The sequence below is a fragment of the Photinus pyralis genome, unplaced genomic scaffold, assembly GCF_008802855.1.
Source record: "Photinus pyralis isolate 1611_PpyrPB1 unplaced genomic scaffold, Ppyr1.3 Ppyr1.4_unclustered_Scaffold2352, whole genome shotgun sequence".
Classification (NCBI taxonomy): domain Eukaryota; kingdom Metazoa; phylum Arthropoda; class Insecta; order Coleoptera; family Lampyridae; genus Photinus; species Photinus pyralis.
The window spans coordinates 44704-59639 of record NW_022171187.1 but is presented as its reverse complement, the minus strand read 5'-3'; the positions used below and the strand labels follow the sequence as shown (position 1 = coordinate 59639).

The window sequence follows — 14936 nt, the reverse complement described above, 5'->3', positions numbered from 1 at the left end:
TGTCGGCACCTGGGTAGCTTTTGCTGTAAATTACCTGGTTTCTAAATCTCTCTTTCACTAGAAATGTAGTCTATTTAATGTTTACCTATATCGCTCTGCTTTATCCGCGTATATCTTCTACGCCTTGGTTGTTAGGTACACCATAATATGTTAGTTATAGATAATCTATGTTTAGTTATAGTTCGTTAATTGTATTAACCGGCCCCCCTATCGTTTCTCTTGCCTTGACTGTCGGGTCCTACTATAATGTCTTTCCTTCCATCTCTTACTACTGCGTTCCAGTCTCCTGTGATAAAAAATTCCCTTCGCTCCCTTCAACGCGCTTTCTGCCTTTTTAAGTTAATTCTACAATCTGCCTACTCTCCCTAAACTCCCCATATTACATGCAGTCGCAGAAGACGTTTGTTGCCCTTCTCAGACTCTATAAAGTTAATGATGCTGCGTGGGATACAGCAGTGAGGTATTCTGGACCATTGGTCCTACCCACCCGGAGTCCTCTTTGTTTTTAAATACGCCATTACCATTTTAAAGCTGTGGAAGATGCGCTTTCTGGGGAAAGATTCGGTGGTGGTTTCCAGTGGCCTTTCACCTATAATATAAGGTGTATGGATTGAATGCTTGCAGAAGGTCCTTCCTTGGCGCAAAAAAATTGCGCTGTTGCACGACAATTGTAGGATCCACAAGACTCGAAATGTGCACTCAGGCTGCGAAAGCTTTCGGATTGAATTAAATATGTCGTTAATTGAGTGGGGTGTGGGGTGCAGAATTAATAAAAATGAGCTGCCGGTCGCAATTGCGTTAAACCAGAAAAGAAGAGCAATGCTACGTGAAAAATGAAAAAGGTGTGGATGGGCTCAAAATTAGAAAACAAATAAATAAGTAATATGCGGTACTAACAAATATCTATAAGGTTTAGAATGTAGATATAAAAAAAATCCGTTTGAGTTTAACTTTTTTGAAAATTTCTGTAAAAACCTTATATGATTTAGTACTTTTGTTCAAATTTTGAAGTAATAACGAGCTCTCTTAAAAAAATTCCGCACAATGGTTTCATATGGATGCTAAACATAGTAATTGTCGTTTTATTAAAAAAGGGACATTAGGTACCTATATGAACTAAATGGATAGGTTCACTTAAATAGTTGTTTTTTGAAATGGGAATTGATTCTTTTCAAATTATTATTAATGGTTTGGTTTGTTCATATAAATTGCAACTCGCGTTAGTAATTATGCGACTGTTTGATGTTTTATTTCAGGGAACGGTTACCTCAATATAATCGTCTGGTTCTCCAAACGCTCCTTCAACCATTTGATTCTGCAATAATTTTACTTTTTCCAAAATTATCTCAAACTCCGGCGGAACACTGAAATCTTGGAAAGGTAAAGCTAACTTTACACCACCATCTGTAACATCAGTCGATAGTTGAGGTCAGTAGTCACAATAATAATGTACTTACCTATATTTGACAGATCTGTAGGTTCTTGCTGGCGGATGTGGGTCAAAAACTCATTTAAATGTCTAATTTTTGCTTCAAATTGGCATATTAGGGGCGACTTTAGCAGTTTGCTTACATATTCGTCGTTTAAAAATTTTAAAGTTCCGTTTATGATCTCACACTCATTTCTATACACATCCAAATTGTCGTTTTGGTATTCCTGCGAACCAAAACAGAATTACTTACGTGGATAAGTGCTCAAGTAGGTACTTACTTGAAAGGGTACGAAAACGCTTTCTTGGACATTAAAGTTGCGAATTTCAGTCAGAGCTTTGACCATTTCATTTTGAAGTGAATCCAGCATGTGTCGATTATCATCATATCCATATAGCGGTTTGAGCTTTTTGCGTACACTTCGTACAGTTTCAATGTTAGTATTTCTTATGGCTTCAGTTTGTTCCCATAGTTTCCTGTAGGATTCTTGAAGGCTTTCGATTCTGTTTTTATGATGGTGCTTAAGTAAATTAGATGAAAACTCCACAAACATCACGTGCGTGGACTCTAACAGATCCAAAAGCTCTGCGTGTTTTAAAGTAAAACAAACTGCTCGAAATTAAACCTAAAAATTACCGTAAACCATATTGAACCACAGTAGCTCACATTGTTGATGGTAGCAATTATATTTCTCCAAGACCTCGACCATTAATTTGTCGTAAGAAGGCGGCACACTCTCGCTGTTTATAATTTTGACATGTTTGTCATAAAATTCCTGTTTATAAAAAGCGATTACTGAAGAGTTTTTCTAAGAATGGGGGAGCAAAAAAGAACAAGTCGCGGAATTGATCCGTCTAAAATGAAAATTTACACCGACTCGTACGAAAAGGAAAATCGTCTTCGTCTCAAGTGGTTTAGGAGGAACGAAGAACGTTTGGTGGCGTATACGGAGAAGCCCAACACCAAAACTGTTCCGCAAGAATTATTACACGAAGTTGCGAGTAAACGTAAGATTAGTTATCAGGAAGCAGAAAGACATCCGAGAATCCATATTGATGATGCTCCACCCCCTCTGGTCGATCCAAACTCAATGTACAGTACAATGAAACCGGTCGATCCCCAGATAGCGAAACTAATTTACACAGGTACCCAGGTATCTATGGTTGAAAACGGGTTTGTTTATGTTTTTTGATAGGAACCCAAAAGGACGGACGGATAAATTACCTACACGAACGCGTCAAAATTATACCCGAAGACAAATATTACTTTGCCGAGGTAACGAGTTGGCGATACGGTTGGAACATGTGGAATAGTGCAAATGTCGCAACGCCAGTTAGATATGGAAGATGTCAAGTGATCAAGGCCTCGTTTTATCGAAGGAATGGAGTTGCACGGGATCCTGATTGGTACCAAGAACCTGCAACTCTCAGCCCTTGCATATGTGACCGTTCATAGCTTCGCACTCACTTTCGCATCTTGTTGAACATTCTTCAAAGAGTCTTGAAGAAATTTGCATAGTTTGGACATGAAGCAGTTTCCTTGCGGTTCGTGTTCAAAAAGCATTTTGGTGTAATCAAAGCGATTAGTGACAACAACTGCTTTCTCCTTCTTTGTCTTTTTGTCTTTTTTGACACTTTTCTTGTCGTCCGTTGTATCAGTTATTTCGACGGGAAGCATTGAATAATTAATGTTTCGTACTGAAATTTGAACAATAATATTTTTTTTAATTGTCACGCGCACCATTGTTTATAGGTTCGGATTGATAGAGATAGCTCATTAATTGCAGAAGGCCATTGCCAAGTGCCTGAAATCCAGTCTCATACTCTTTCAAGTTTGCTACATCGAAAGGTTTGGTTTTGAAGGACTCCAAATCTCTCAAGTTGTCTTCGGCTTTCTTAAGGTAGAACTTTAAGTTAAACGTTTCCTTTTTTAAGTCAATTTGAAGATTCTGATTTACAGTCATGTTTATATCTTTAAATTGGAGTTCTTCTAAGCTCATTGTTATACTAAAATGTTTCCTAGTTGGTTTCGCCAATATGCAGTAACATAATATGTTTGATGTTTGATTATATTATAATCAAAGATCTCAAATTACGCAATATAGTTTTCTCTAGAATAAGTTAGGCAATAATTTTGGATATTGTTATAGATAAAAGGCTATAGCATTGAATAAACATTTTTTTATTCAATGGCTATAGTCAGTTGATTGGTTGTGAGCTAATTGAGTGAGTGAGTAAGTGAGTTAGTGAACTGACTGATTTTTTTCCAATCGCGATCGGTAAAATAACACCCGATTACCGGCCGTTTTGTATTCAAAAGATCTTTCTTGATCCAGTTCCGCCAGTTTTTTCCATCCAAATCTGTTTTCCTAAGCAAAATAAGTGATGCCAAGATGTTGTAAAAACAGCAAATGAAACCGATCAAGTGATTTGAGATCTCCGATGATCAAAATGTAGTCATCATACAAAGGAAGAATTTTTGCTACTTCTGCCTTTACTTGAGCCGTCATTTTCTTTTGTTTTACTTGTATTTCTTTTTTGACGCGTTTTAACTGCGCCTTTACCGTTTTCTCCAATTTTTTTAATTCTTGCGTAACTGTCTTTACTTCATCACTGTGATAGTTTCCATCTTCGGAAAATAATCTAAAAGTAAAGCATTAATGAAATGTATATTTAAAAGAAGTTATCGGACATGCATTGAGGAACCAAAAAGGTCTTTAATTTATTGATTTGTGGATGTTTTGTGTTAATTTTTTAAAAGTAAGTTAAAAATTCGTATGTTTTGGATTTGTGCGTGTCTACTCACGTTTTCTCTATACCTATTTTTGCGTAAGATTAATGTAGGTATTTAAAATTTTCAAACAGTGTCAGATGGAAGAGAAATTCAGAGATATATATATATGATCCTGCTTGAGTAGTTTTTATCGACGATAAAAATTGTGTCTTTTGGAAGTTCATTTAAAAACGGTTTACTTATATCCGTTAATACAGAGGCCCAAAATTTTGGAAAACAGTTCAAAATAATTCATATGTGATAAAGTATGTGCAATTTAGAAATCGATCATCAACATAAAATCATTTTGGACTTTAGACACAGAATGTGTATAACATAAACATTTTTTGTATGGACAGGGTGCTCCATAAATGTGGTATGAGACTTTGGTATTTTAAATGAATTACTCTGTATCTTATTACAATTATAAACTGTTTTTAAAATTGTGCATACTTTCATCATGCATACAAGTTACGAAGAAACGCGTACGATTTTTCGGAGGGTAATTTTTTGCCACTCAGGTCGCATTCAGAAACCAGCCGATGTCCGGCTCATATTCAATAGCACTGACCCTTGAACTCGTAGAAATCGATTGGCGAAGGTTTGATATCGCGGTCTCTTTTCGATCTCGAGTTAAACGAGGAAAACAGAGAGAAATCATTACTCATAATTATATAAAATAAAAATAAATAAATTCCCCTAAAAACCAAATTTCAAAAATTTTATATTGTTCCAAAAAATCACTGTTTGCGCGCGTCAACAGAAAGAAAGATGCTATAAGCTAATTAATAGTGTGCTTAATAAGTTATTGTAAAAAAACGTTTCGTGACGAAAATTTAGGGCGTTAAGCTTTAAGAAAAAAAAAACAAGAAAACTTGTTAATAGTTCTGGATTCCAAATTTTGTTTAGTATCTTGTAGCATTTAATACAAACGCACTTTTTCCAATAAAAACTAAATGTGTAGGTTTAACAGTAGCATGCTTCCGTTAAAAAAAACGGTACGCCAATGGTTTTTTCTCAAATAAAAATTAATTTTCACAAATCGTTTATTTGAAAGAGAAGCACTCTTTTGATTTTTTTCTAGATTCCCCCTTTTTGAGTAAAAAAAATAAAACCTATCATTGTTCGCATTTAAAATAATTGTATGCATGGTTTTATTTATTTACCAATAAACCATTATAACAGACTTAAAGTGGATTAATTTATAACAGTAATTATTATACAAGAGCATCGAAGTTGGAACTGACTCGAAACACAATTCTGTTTGCTTATATAGCAAACAATATTCTTTCTAGAATGTTTTCGAGTACAACTCAGGAAGCTTTATCGCCGATGACTAATTTTTCAGCGGCACATAAAAACATTATACACGGACTACTGCAAAAGAAGCGAATATTTTAGCACAATAATAACACTATTCAATGGGACTGGTCCATAGCTTTCCAACAATATATTCTGCTACTTACTTCATTATCAAGATAATTCCACCGACACCACCAAAAGATGCTCGTTGAAATGTTCCAGCATTCATTTGTAAGTACTCTCTCACGGCACTCTAGGGCTCTGGCGGAAAAAACGAGAAGGATACAACCGATCTTCATAAGGAATTCGGGATGGGGCCCCCAATTACTTTTTTATTTAGCACCAGAACCTCATTTAAAATGTTCGCGTGCTAAAACAGCATCTCAGGGAATAATTCACTGTAAAAGAGAGGGGGGGGGGGGTCTCCTCCTTAAGACACAAAAACTTGAAATCCGCCTGGTCCATTCTCAAGATATTGGAGATATTTATTGCCCAAAGTTGAGGTGGAGACTTTTTCCCCAAAAATGCGTTTGGAGAATTAAACACGTCGAGATTTAAAATAATAACCCAGTCAGCAGCGGGTTTTTATAAAGATTTAAATTTTTCAATTAAGATATTTGTGACAAAAGATACGGTGATTGCGCCGACGCCGACTACCTGTTCTCGCTTTATTTAACAATTTGCGGTGCAATATTTGACCAAACTTTAAGTGGAGTGGTGTATGTAGCGTCGTTCCAATGGTAAATGAGTGAGTTATGGTCCATATTTTGGGGAGACTGAACCAATAAGGCCAAGGGTGAGTTTTTATCGTTATTTAAATAGGTACACCGTGAGTCATTTCTAACATGTTACAATCTAAATGTTGATTTCTCATGAGGTGGCGTAAAAAAACAAAAAAGGTAATTGTTAATCATACGATTAAATTAAAACCCCATCATAAATGTATTGCGATTCTATACTTTCGTTACCAAAATAATAAACATGTGTGTCCATTAGAGATACGGCGTTAATGATCAACAGATGTGCGGTTGCAGTAAACTGTCCCAAATGATTTTAGGTATATTTGGAAATTTTTCAATTTAACATTTCACATTTGTTACGTAACTGTGTTTAGTGTTTTCAAAGTGTTTAGAGAGCAAAAAGGATTAGTCAAAAAAGTATTTCACGTAAAAGAAATTCCTTCTGTTGAATGTTGAAGAGATCAGACATGAAATTTTAAAGTCAGATAGGTAGGTGCCTTTAAAGATTTAGATCGCTTTACAGCGACTTTTCCAGCGAAAACCGAACTTTGTTTTGGTTCATTTTTCGTTGTTTTTTGTTTTTTATGTAGTACAATTTTCACTCCGTCGCGAAGATGTAATTTTGAGGAATGGGGCCACGGTGTATGTTATGTTAGCTGCACTGTGTATGAAATGTCCAGCGCAGAGTACCTATGCCAAACTTTAGTTTTTTGTTTGTTATTGTGTTATGTTATTTTCGTTTCGTTTTTGATTAGCGGGCGTGCCTGAATTTGAAATGGTGCCGCAATGTTAAGATGATAAAGGTATCCTATGAAACTGCAGGGTTTCCACAAGAAATCATAGGTTTTCATTAGAATTTGTATAGTTTCAGTATACATGCTTTATTAACGGGCGGCCAGGGTCGTTCATGATTTTAGACTTTCGGTCCGTCCGTCTGTATACGTGATAACTGTCGCGAACGTTTTCGAATTTTCCAATTCTGTTTTCCGTAATAGGTAGACAATGGTCAAAGGATTAACTGATTAAATTTGAGTCATTTGGGCAAAAGAATGCTATAAAGCAAACAAGGGTCACAAATTAATTATTTGCTGCAAGTGTACTCCCTATTTCGTAATAAAATAAGATTAATTAAAAAGATGAACTACGTTTTTTAGCCAATGTTATTTTACTACGAACTAGGGAGTACACTTGCAGTAAATACTATGCGATCAAAAATGAGTTACTGTCTAATCACCTTTGGAATTTTTGGTTACATGGGAAATCGTACCAAACTCGAACTTCCAAAGGCGACTCGACAGCAACTCATTTTTGATCGCCCGTTATTTAATTTGTGAGTTTTGTGACAATTGTTTACTTTCTGGCATTCTTTTGTTTTTTTTATCGGCCTACTCCGGTGTACATGTAATTAATTAATGGGTACATGGCCCCCTCGTTATTATGTAAATTACATATAACTTATTTGAGATTAGAATGTAAAAACTAGGAAATCCAAGATATTTCGAAAACTATCAGAGATAGTTATAGGACATTATTATCAAAAGTTGAACGTTTTTGGAGGAGCTAAAAGATGACAGAAGTATATACAGAGAGTGTTCCATTTAAAAAAGTGAGATTTTTATATGAAGCTTAGATTATTACTGGGAGTTGCGTGCAATCTAAATTTCTGAAATCTCTAAAAAGAATCATGATACTTTGTTGAATTTTCCTTGTATTAATTAATATTAATTGATTAGAAAGGCATTCCCTTGGAAACCCTTCTCGCATTTTTTTACACCTTCTCACCTATTTGTGCCACATTAAAATTGTTTTTTAAGTCAAGGATTTAACCAAATTTCACAGGGATTTTTTAATTTTTACTTTGATGTGTTCCGAGACTCCGCTGGAGTCGTCTCATAGTCTTATTCACATTTTTAAAATAAGGAATTTTGGAGCGCCGCAACGGCATAAAACTTTTTTTTCCAATAACAACCTAAAATGTTTGTTAAGTTATTGAAAAGACCTTATTTTTTTGTGTACAATCTACAAAAATTATGCTAGGTGAAAAAAATGTCAAATTTAAAAAACAAAAATTTGTTCTGCAATTTTGATTTCTTAAAAATTTTGGCATTGTACATTCGGCATAAGAGATATAAAACCGTCAAAAACTTTTTTATTCGTTTCTAGCGCCCTGGCGTAGTACAACTGTTTTTTATAGTTGTAGTTGTAGTAACCCATATTTTTTTAAATTAACGATCGGAGTATTAGTATTAACCGGGAACAACGTTGCTTGAATGTAGACAATAAATGAATTATTAGTAATAAACACAAACAAAAGTATAAAAAAGCGCGCGAAGTCTTAACACAACAACGTGGAGCTCGAGTATTTACGGAAACGAAAATAAATATCGAGTTATATCGTTTTAAAGCAAGCATTTTTGCACAGAAAAGATATCAGTTTCAGGGGATCATTTATTGGGATTGATCTGCATAAGCGAGACGAATTGGGGTGTAGCGGTCATTCCTTTTCTGAGTTGCGACTATCTGTTCCCTAACCTTATATTTCATTCAATGTTACTTAATTAATTTATATACAGGGTGTTCAATTTGTCTTAAAGACAGTCGATTAAGGCAGAAAACAGGAGACATGAAGAAAACCTACACATTTTATTGAGTATTGTCGGAATATAATTAACTTTCATGAGAAACGTTTTTGTCCTACACTTACCATTTTTTGAAAACACTTCTAAAAGCGCTATGTTTGCTTTGAGACAGGAAGCTGTTCTGTTAAGAATTTGGCACATTTGTTTTTTTTCGCGAGGGCGAATTTTCGGGGGCCAGTTTTACAGGTCGAATTTACTGCACACGATACATACGAGTGCAAGGTACTCTAGAGGCCTCCACATTAAAAATTCAATTCCCTATACCTCCCTTATATTATAACGTAAGCAAGATGTGGAAAGTTAAGTACAATCAAGCACAAAACAAGCAAAATCAACGTTTATTCCGTTTCAGTTTTAGCATGCCCTTTTCAGACCTACCTACCTAATGGCTTTAGAGAACTGAATCGACGATAGTTTAATTTTGGCCATCTGAGTATTATACATATCATCTAAAGGCTTCATCGCGCACTTTAACTTTTCGTGACAATTACTACTGCAATAATGTAAATTTTGTATGCCGGCTTTTGCCTTATTCGAACAATTAGCTTGCTTAATTTTTAAATGTAACGTAGCGACGTTTTGCTTGTAATCATTAATAATTACTTCACACTCCTTTTCTAAATTCGTAAAAGAAGCTTTAATGTCCATTATTTGTTTTTCGGCGCCCTAGCAAATAAAGATATCATGCTAGAATAAATCTCAAAGTTGGTTAGTCTTCCCCAAAGTGTGAGAGGGGGTATAATTTGGAGAAGACAACAATTTTCAAACCGTCTCAAAGTAGCATTCATAAATTACTCACTGCTATATGACCACTTAATCTCTCGTTGTGAATTTTCAACTCGGCGAGGCGAACTTCATAAATACCACATTTGATTCTTTCATATTTCGTGTTGTGTATTTCCAATTTCACCTCCAAGCGTTTGGCCAACTTTTTCTTGGCGTCACTAATCCACACCTGTGCATGTTTGCCGGAATCTTCTTTACAAGATACTTTGAAAAGTTCGATGCCTTCTTGTAATCTAGTCGAGGGAAGAATCAAAGCGGTAGCGTACAAAGAAATTTGCACTCTTACCCGTACATCCAGTTTTGAACAGCGCCAACTTGATATTCGCATTGTTTCATACGTTGAACGATAAAGTTTGTAAAAGTAGAGTTAACCATTTCCTTTTCATCTCCGTCTTCTCCATCTTCCTCTTTGGGGGTTGCATCCTTCTTGAGTTCACTGTACGCAGAAACCTCTCGTGATCTTTGTGACGCTTCCTTTGGAAACTGGTATAGTATCTCACCCAGTTCGGCTATTAGTAGATTTGCCTCGATCAGAGTGAGGTTTTCGTATTTTTCGACAATTTTTATTTCTGTGACGTAGTGCTCTTTGTAGCTACATACCTAATACCTAAGAATATACGGTAAAAAAAGGTCTGTGAACTTACTTATTTGCTAAAATGTCTAATTTTTTAAATACTTCGGTCAATGCGACGTTCAATTTCGACTCTGAAGGTGCTTGTCTTAAGGTGTCAAGAACCATAGTTAACTCAATCTCGCAGTTCTACAAATGAATCTTTTTTATTGCTACTGAGTGATAACGTTGAGTGAAATGAAAAGTAATTCTCACTCAACGGTGATAATTACATTTTGCCATTTATCATTTGATTGCACTTGCGCGTGTACTTCTTTTAAAATGATATTTCTTAATTCGTTCACACGATCAAAATGTCTGTCCCATATTCCACTGGATAACCTAAGAAAAGTGTAGGTAATTTGTAAGATGTTTCTCAGTTTCGTCGTTACTAGTTCCCACTGAACCTAAAATACCTATATCAACCCAGAATTACTCAATGTACAAGTCACCTCTATATTGCGCACATTACTGGTGTACTGTTTTGTAAGTGATTCAATTGATGGTTTGCACACTTCCATGTTTAACATATTTATTATATCGGTATCTGAGTCGTAAGCGCCAGACATTTGTGCACATATATCCTGCAGCTCCTCAAAATAGCCATTAAATACTTCAGCTACAGCGACTTTGTATAAAGATATTAACTTCTTTGCAGCTATGTCTGAAAAGCGCATCGAGAAAGGCCAAGTCAAATGGAATTCACCCACCTAAGGAATTAAAAGCTTCCTGAGCGTTGCTGATCCATCTTTTTCCATTAGTGGAAGAGATGGGCATATCTGATAAGTGCGAAATCATTTCGTTCATCTCGTGTTGTTTATTCAAAATCGTTGTGCTGGCCTGTTTGCCTTGTTCCGTAGCTAAGGTTTCATTTTCACAATCAGATCCCCACAATTTCGTTTGGCTGCAATAGAAAAGTATTGCCGAAGATAATTATGAACGCTCGACTTACTTTAATTTAATTAGGGCATCCACCTTTTTCTCGCATTTACGCGAGATGTAAATTTTGGTAATTTGATGATTATGAAATTTGTATGTGTTTGAGATTTTGTTATGGAGATTTAAGTGAATGTCGAGATAGCAGCGCAAATTGTTGAGTATCATTTGATTGAAATTCTAAAAGTTCACATTAAATGGTAAGTTTACCACGCGGGGGTACCACCAGAAGCTTGTGTTCAAAATAAATCTGGAGTTCGCGTGGCAAAAGGTAAGAAATATTGAACAACTCTCCGTATTCATACTTTAGGACCTCTTTATATCTCTTGGAACGCTCCTTTTCTATCCCTTGCAAGAATGCATAAAATTCTTCCAGAGCCGTTTTATTTTTGTCATACGACTCCTCTGACATGGATTTAATTACCTCAAATTCATCATCTTCAAATTTGTTAGGCTGAAAAACCTGAGCTATTCACCTGTAGTATACAGGGTGGAGCACCTAAGACCCGTCGGATTATAATTCCTTTACCATAAAAGATACCGAAAAAAGTCTTAAGGCAAAATTGTACGCAATTACCGTCGCTATATTTCTAAAATATTTTTGATCACCAGGGGCGTATCAAACTTGCGTTTTTTAATATGAAACACCCTATGTTTTATTAATGATTTGGAACGTACTTGAAAAATACTTATTTTTTTATGTAACATGTTATACCCCTAACTTTAACGATTTCATTGTTATAACCTTTTTTGTCAAAATTTGACAGTTTTTTTTGGATAGAAACTAAATCGCGTAGGCGGCTAAGTTTTGGACTGAGGCATAGGTTAAGACCTCTTCTACAGTCACATAATTTTTTTATGTACTTTATCACAAAAGTAAAATTTTTGATTCGTCAAATGTCATATTTTTTTAAAATGTCAAATGTCACCCCCTTAAAATTATACCTCTGTGTAACCAAAGCTATAAATTTTCCACTGATATAAACAAAACCACACATTGCTTAGGAAAATTTCTGAGAAAGACCAAGTCTAAACACCAATTTGTAAAAAAAACCCATTCTTTTATGAACCCAAGTGTGTCATGATGAAACAAAAGATGTTCAATTCTTACAAGTTAGGGGTATAACATGTTACATACAAAATAATTATTTTTCAAGTAGGTACGTTCCAAATCAGTAATAAAATATGGGGTGTTCCATTTAAAAAAACGCAAATTTGGTACGCCACTGGAATACGGCACGTTTAGAAACATGCCGGCGGTAATTGCGTACAACTAAGACTTTTTTAGGTATCTTTTATGGTAAAGTAATTATGATCCGAGGGATCTTAGGTGCTACACCCTGTATATTAATGGGGTAAGTACCGTGTCGACTTCGCTTTCTAATCTAGAGATTACTTCCAAAACGGCGTTGTTATTCTTATGCAGCTCTAGCTTAAACAGCTCAGCTCTTTGGCGTATTTGCATTTCCAAGTCTAGGTCGATTTGTTGGCAGCGTTTCAGGACCTCACTTTGAACTGCTTCATGTCGTTCTTTTCGTTTCGCATTAAGCTTTTCAATAATTTGGGAACCTTTCGGGGCGGAATCTGCAAATTAAATATTTTATACCTACTGTCATTGGAAGCGAATAGAATATTTTTTAACCTAATCTTCTGATTTTGTGTAAGTGTTGATTTATTAAGCGGCAGAGCAAAGCCATGCAAACTTTATAGGGGAGTCGATGGTGTCCGTCTGTCCATCCGTGAACACGATAACTGTCAAACGATTGGACCAATTTGGTTCAAACTTTGCACAGTTAACATGTATACCACATGTAGCAATCCAATTGAAAATGGGTCAAATCCAATGACCCCGTAGAGTCACGCCGAGGTGCTCTGCCGCTTTTTTAGATGCTCTTTAGAGGTTTATTGCTTTTTATCACTCCATACTGGGTCGGGATGTAGAATTTTCCAGTGGATTTTCAAGAGGAGATTAGACAACAATTATTAGCATATTGTTTTGTATGGAGGTATATGTTTATGGTTGGTTTTGAAGGCAACTGTAAAGAATTTGGGGGAACTTTCACAGAAATCCGAGGTATTGTAGAAGTATCCACGAGGAATGTTTGTATTGACTGTGTATCACTGGGTGCGGGTGTAAATTAATTTGACCTTTCACCTTTCATGGTATTCTACTTAGGGGGGACGGGCATGAATTATTTCCCGAGATGCTGTTTTTGAAAGTACAACATGCATTAACCAATTGGTCTCACATTTTGCATACGCATGCCTTTAGTGGTACCAAATAAAACTTTTAAAAATGGGAGGGGGGTGGTAAACATACGTTGTTTATACAAACTATAACTTTCCCGCGTGACTTTTTCGAGATCAACGGGCGACCGGGCCACGAGGGGAGGGGGAATAATTAATTTGATCTTTCATGGTATTCTAATTAAAGGAACCGTTTTCCTCCAACTACCGTCCTTCTTTCTGACCCCTTATCAAAAGATAGGAGTGGGGGGGAGAGTTGAGCTGGTTTTAACCTCCATCCACGGTACTCCAATGAAAGGTCTCAACGAAAGGAATTATTTCCTACCAACCGTAGTCCTCCTCCTCGGCCCCTTATCGTGATCGGATATATTCAAGTATTATATCCCAAGTGCACGCCAAATACCTGAGTATTTCGCGAGTGCACGTAGTGCACGAGCGAAATACTCAGATCTGGTATTTGGCGTGCACGAGGGATATACGGGATGACTATTGCCCTCAGAAAATTTCAACCAATCATATTAATGCATATTACAGAAATCACCTAGTAACAGACAAATATCCTCGGGAATTCATGCACTTGTGCAATACCCGCGGGTATTGCTTATGTGTAAATACCTAAAATGAAACTTACACAAATAATTCCAAATTGTATTTACGAAAATTACAATTTGTAAAATGGCAATTTGTAACTGAACCCATGCTTATTTTCGGTTTCATGATGCTTTTTGAAAAACCATGTCTTTGAAAGGATCGAAACAAACATTATATTCTTCTTATCTTGCAAAATTTTTGTCGGGCAATAGTCCCTTATATCTCCAGAACGTTTTGTCGGAAGAGGGTGAGGATACTCATAAAGGGCGATTGGGACGTCTGCAAGATCCATTGGTGATGTCAAAACTTTTAGAGCGAACCTCTCGAAAACGGTTTGTCGGAGGAAAGTACGAGAAATCTATCGGTGAAGTTGAAGCAAATACCGTGACAACGAAGTGTAGGAAGAGGGTGCCCAGAAAAGGCTAGTGAAACGTCAGAACGAAACATATCTGCATGTGATGTCAAAGCTTTCAGTGCAAATATCTGCAGAATAGAGTGTCGGAAGGTTTTGAATGTATGTCAAACGGCCTTAAAATAGCTTTGTAAATACACAATAATAAGCATAGTACTTCATTACTTATAAAAGCTTAACCCATGGCGTAACAACACGGAAAGCAGCAAGTGCTATTTAAAGCAAAACATACCCCAATCGGAGGGTAAAGCTTTGACACTCCATATTTCCCGTTCCTTTCTAGTCGGTACATGAACTGGAGGCAAAAGAAACTCTCTCGCGCTGAATTTTTGATTGCATTCACTTAGTCCCACACTACTTTTAGACGTACAATAAGAGCTAGCCTCGGATGAACCTTCTTGCATTTCTTATATGGCTTAAACTGACAATCAACGCTCAAAAAACATTTGCACTACCTTGATTTTATTCAAC

General features: G+C 36.1%; 2 protein-coding genes across 2 annotated transcripts; one reads left to right on the top strand and one right to left on the bottom strand.

Moving 5' to 3' along the window:
• Positions 1–1252: 1252 nt before the first annotated feature.
• On the bottom strand, positions 1253–14869 carry LOC116181827. Its single transcript, XM_031502256.1, has 18 exons — positions 14698–14869; positions 12579–12799; positions 11442–11669; positions 11232–11395; positions 10990–11183; positions 10732–10943; positions 10513–10686; positions 10314–10429; positions 9956–10261; positions 9683–9902; positions 9266–9549; positions 3896–4072; positions 3171–3436; positions 2898–3127; positions 2067–2205; positions 1711–2015; positions 1458–1656; positions 1253–1404 (listed from the first exon to the last, which is right to left on the bottom strand). Exons 1-18 carry the CDS (start codon positions 14867–14869, stop codon positions 1253–1255), a joined length of 3759 nt encoding a protein of 1252 aa, XP_031358116.1.
• On the top strand, positions 2186–2922 carry LOC116181824 (protein ATP6V1FNB-like). Its single transcript, XM_031502253.1, has 2 exons — positions 2186–2575; positions 2626–2922. The coding sequence occupies exons 1-2, from the start codon at positions 2245–2247 to the stop codon at positions 2883–2885; spliced, it is 591 nt and encodes a 196-aa protein (XP_031358113.1). The 5' UTR covers positions 2186–2244; the 3' UTR covers positions 2886–2922.
• Positions 14870–14936: the final 67 nt, after the last annotated feature.

What these genes read in the sequence shown, in the direction of transcription:
- LOC116181824 (XM_031502253.1), top strand. Translation starts at nt 2,245, where the DNA reads ATGGGGGAGCAAAAAAGAACAAGTCGCGGAATTGATCCGTCTAAAATG. An exon ending in AGCGAAACTAATTTACACAG is followed by an intron (nt 2,576 to 2,625) that starts GTACCCAGGTAT and finishes GTTTTTTGATAG; the next exon opens with GAACCCAAAAGGACGGACGG.
- LOC116181827 (XM_031502256.1), bottom strand. Translation starts at nt 14,869, where the DNA reads ATGCAAGAAGGTTCATCCGAGGCTAGCTCTTATTGTACGTCTAAAAGT. An exon ending in GATTAAGTGGTCATATAGCA is followed by an intron (nt 9,550 to 9,682) that starts GTGAGTAATTTA and finishes TTTATTTGCTAG; the next exon opens with GGCGCCGAAAAACAAATAAT. An exon ending in ATGTTCAACAAGATGCGAAA is followed by an intron (nt 2,206 to 2,897) that starts GTGAGTGCGAAG and finishes TTTTATAAACAG; the next exon opens with GAATTTTATGACAAACATGT.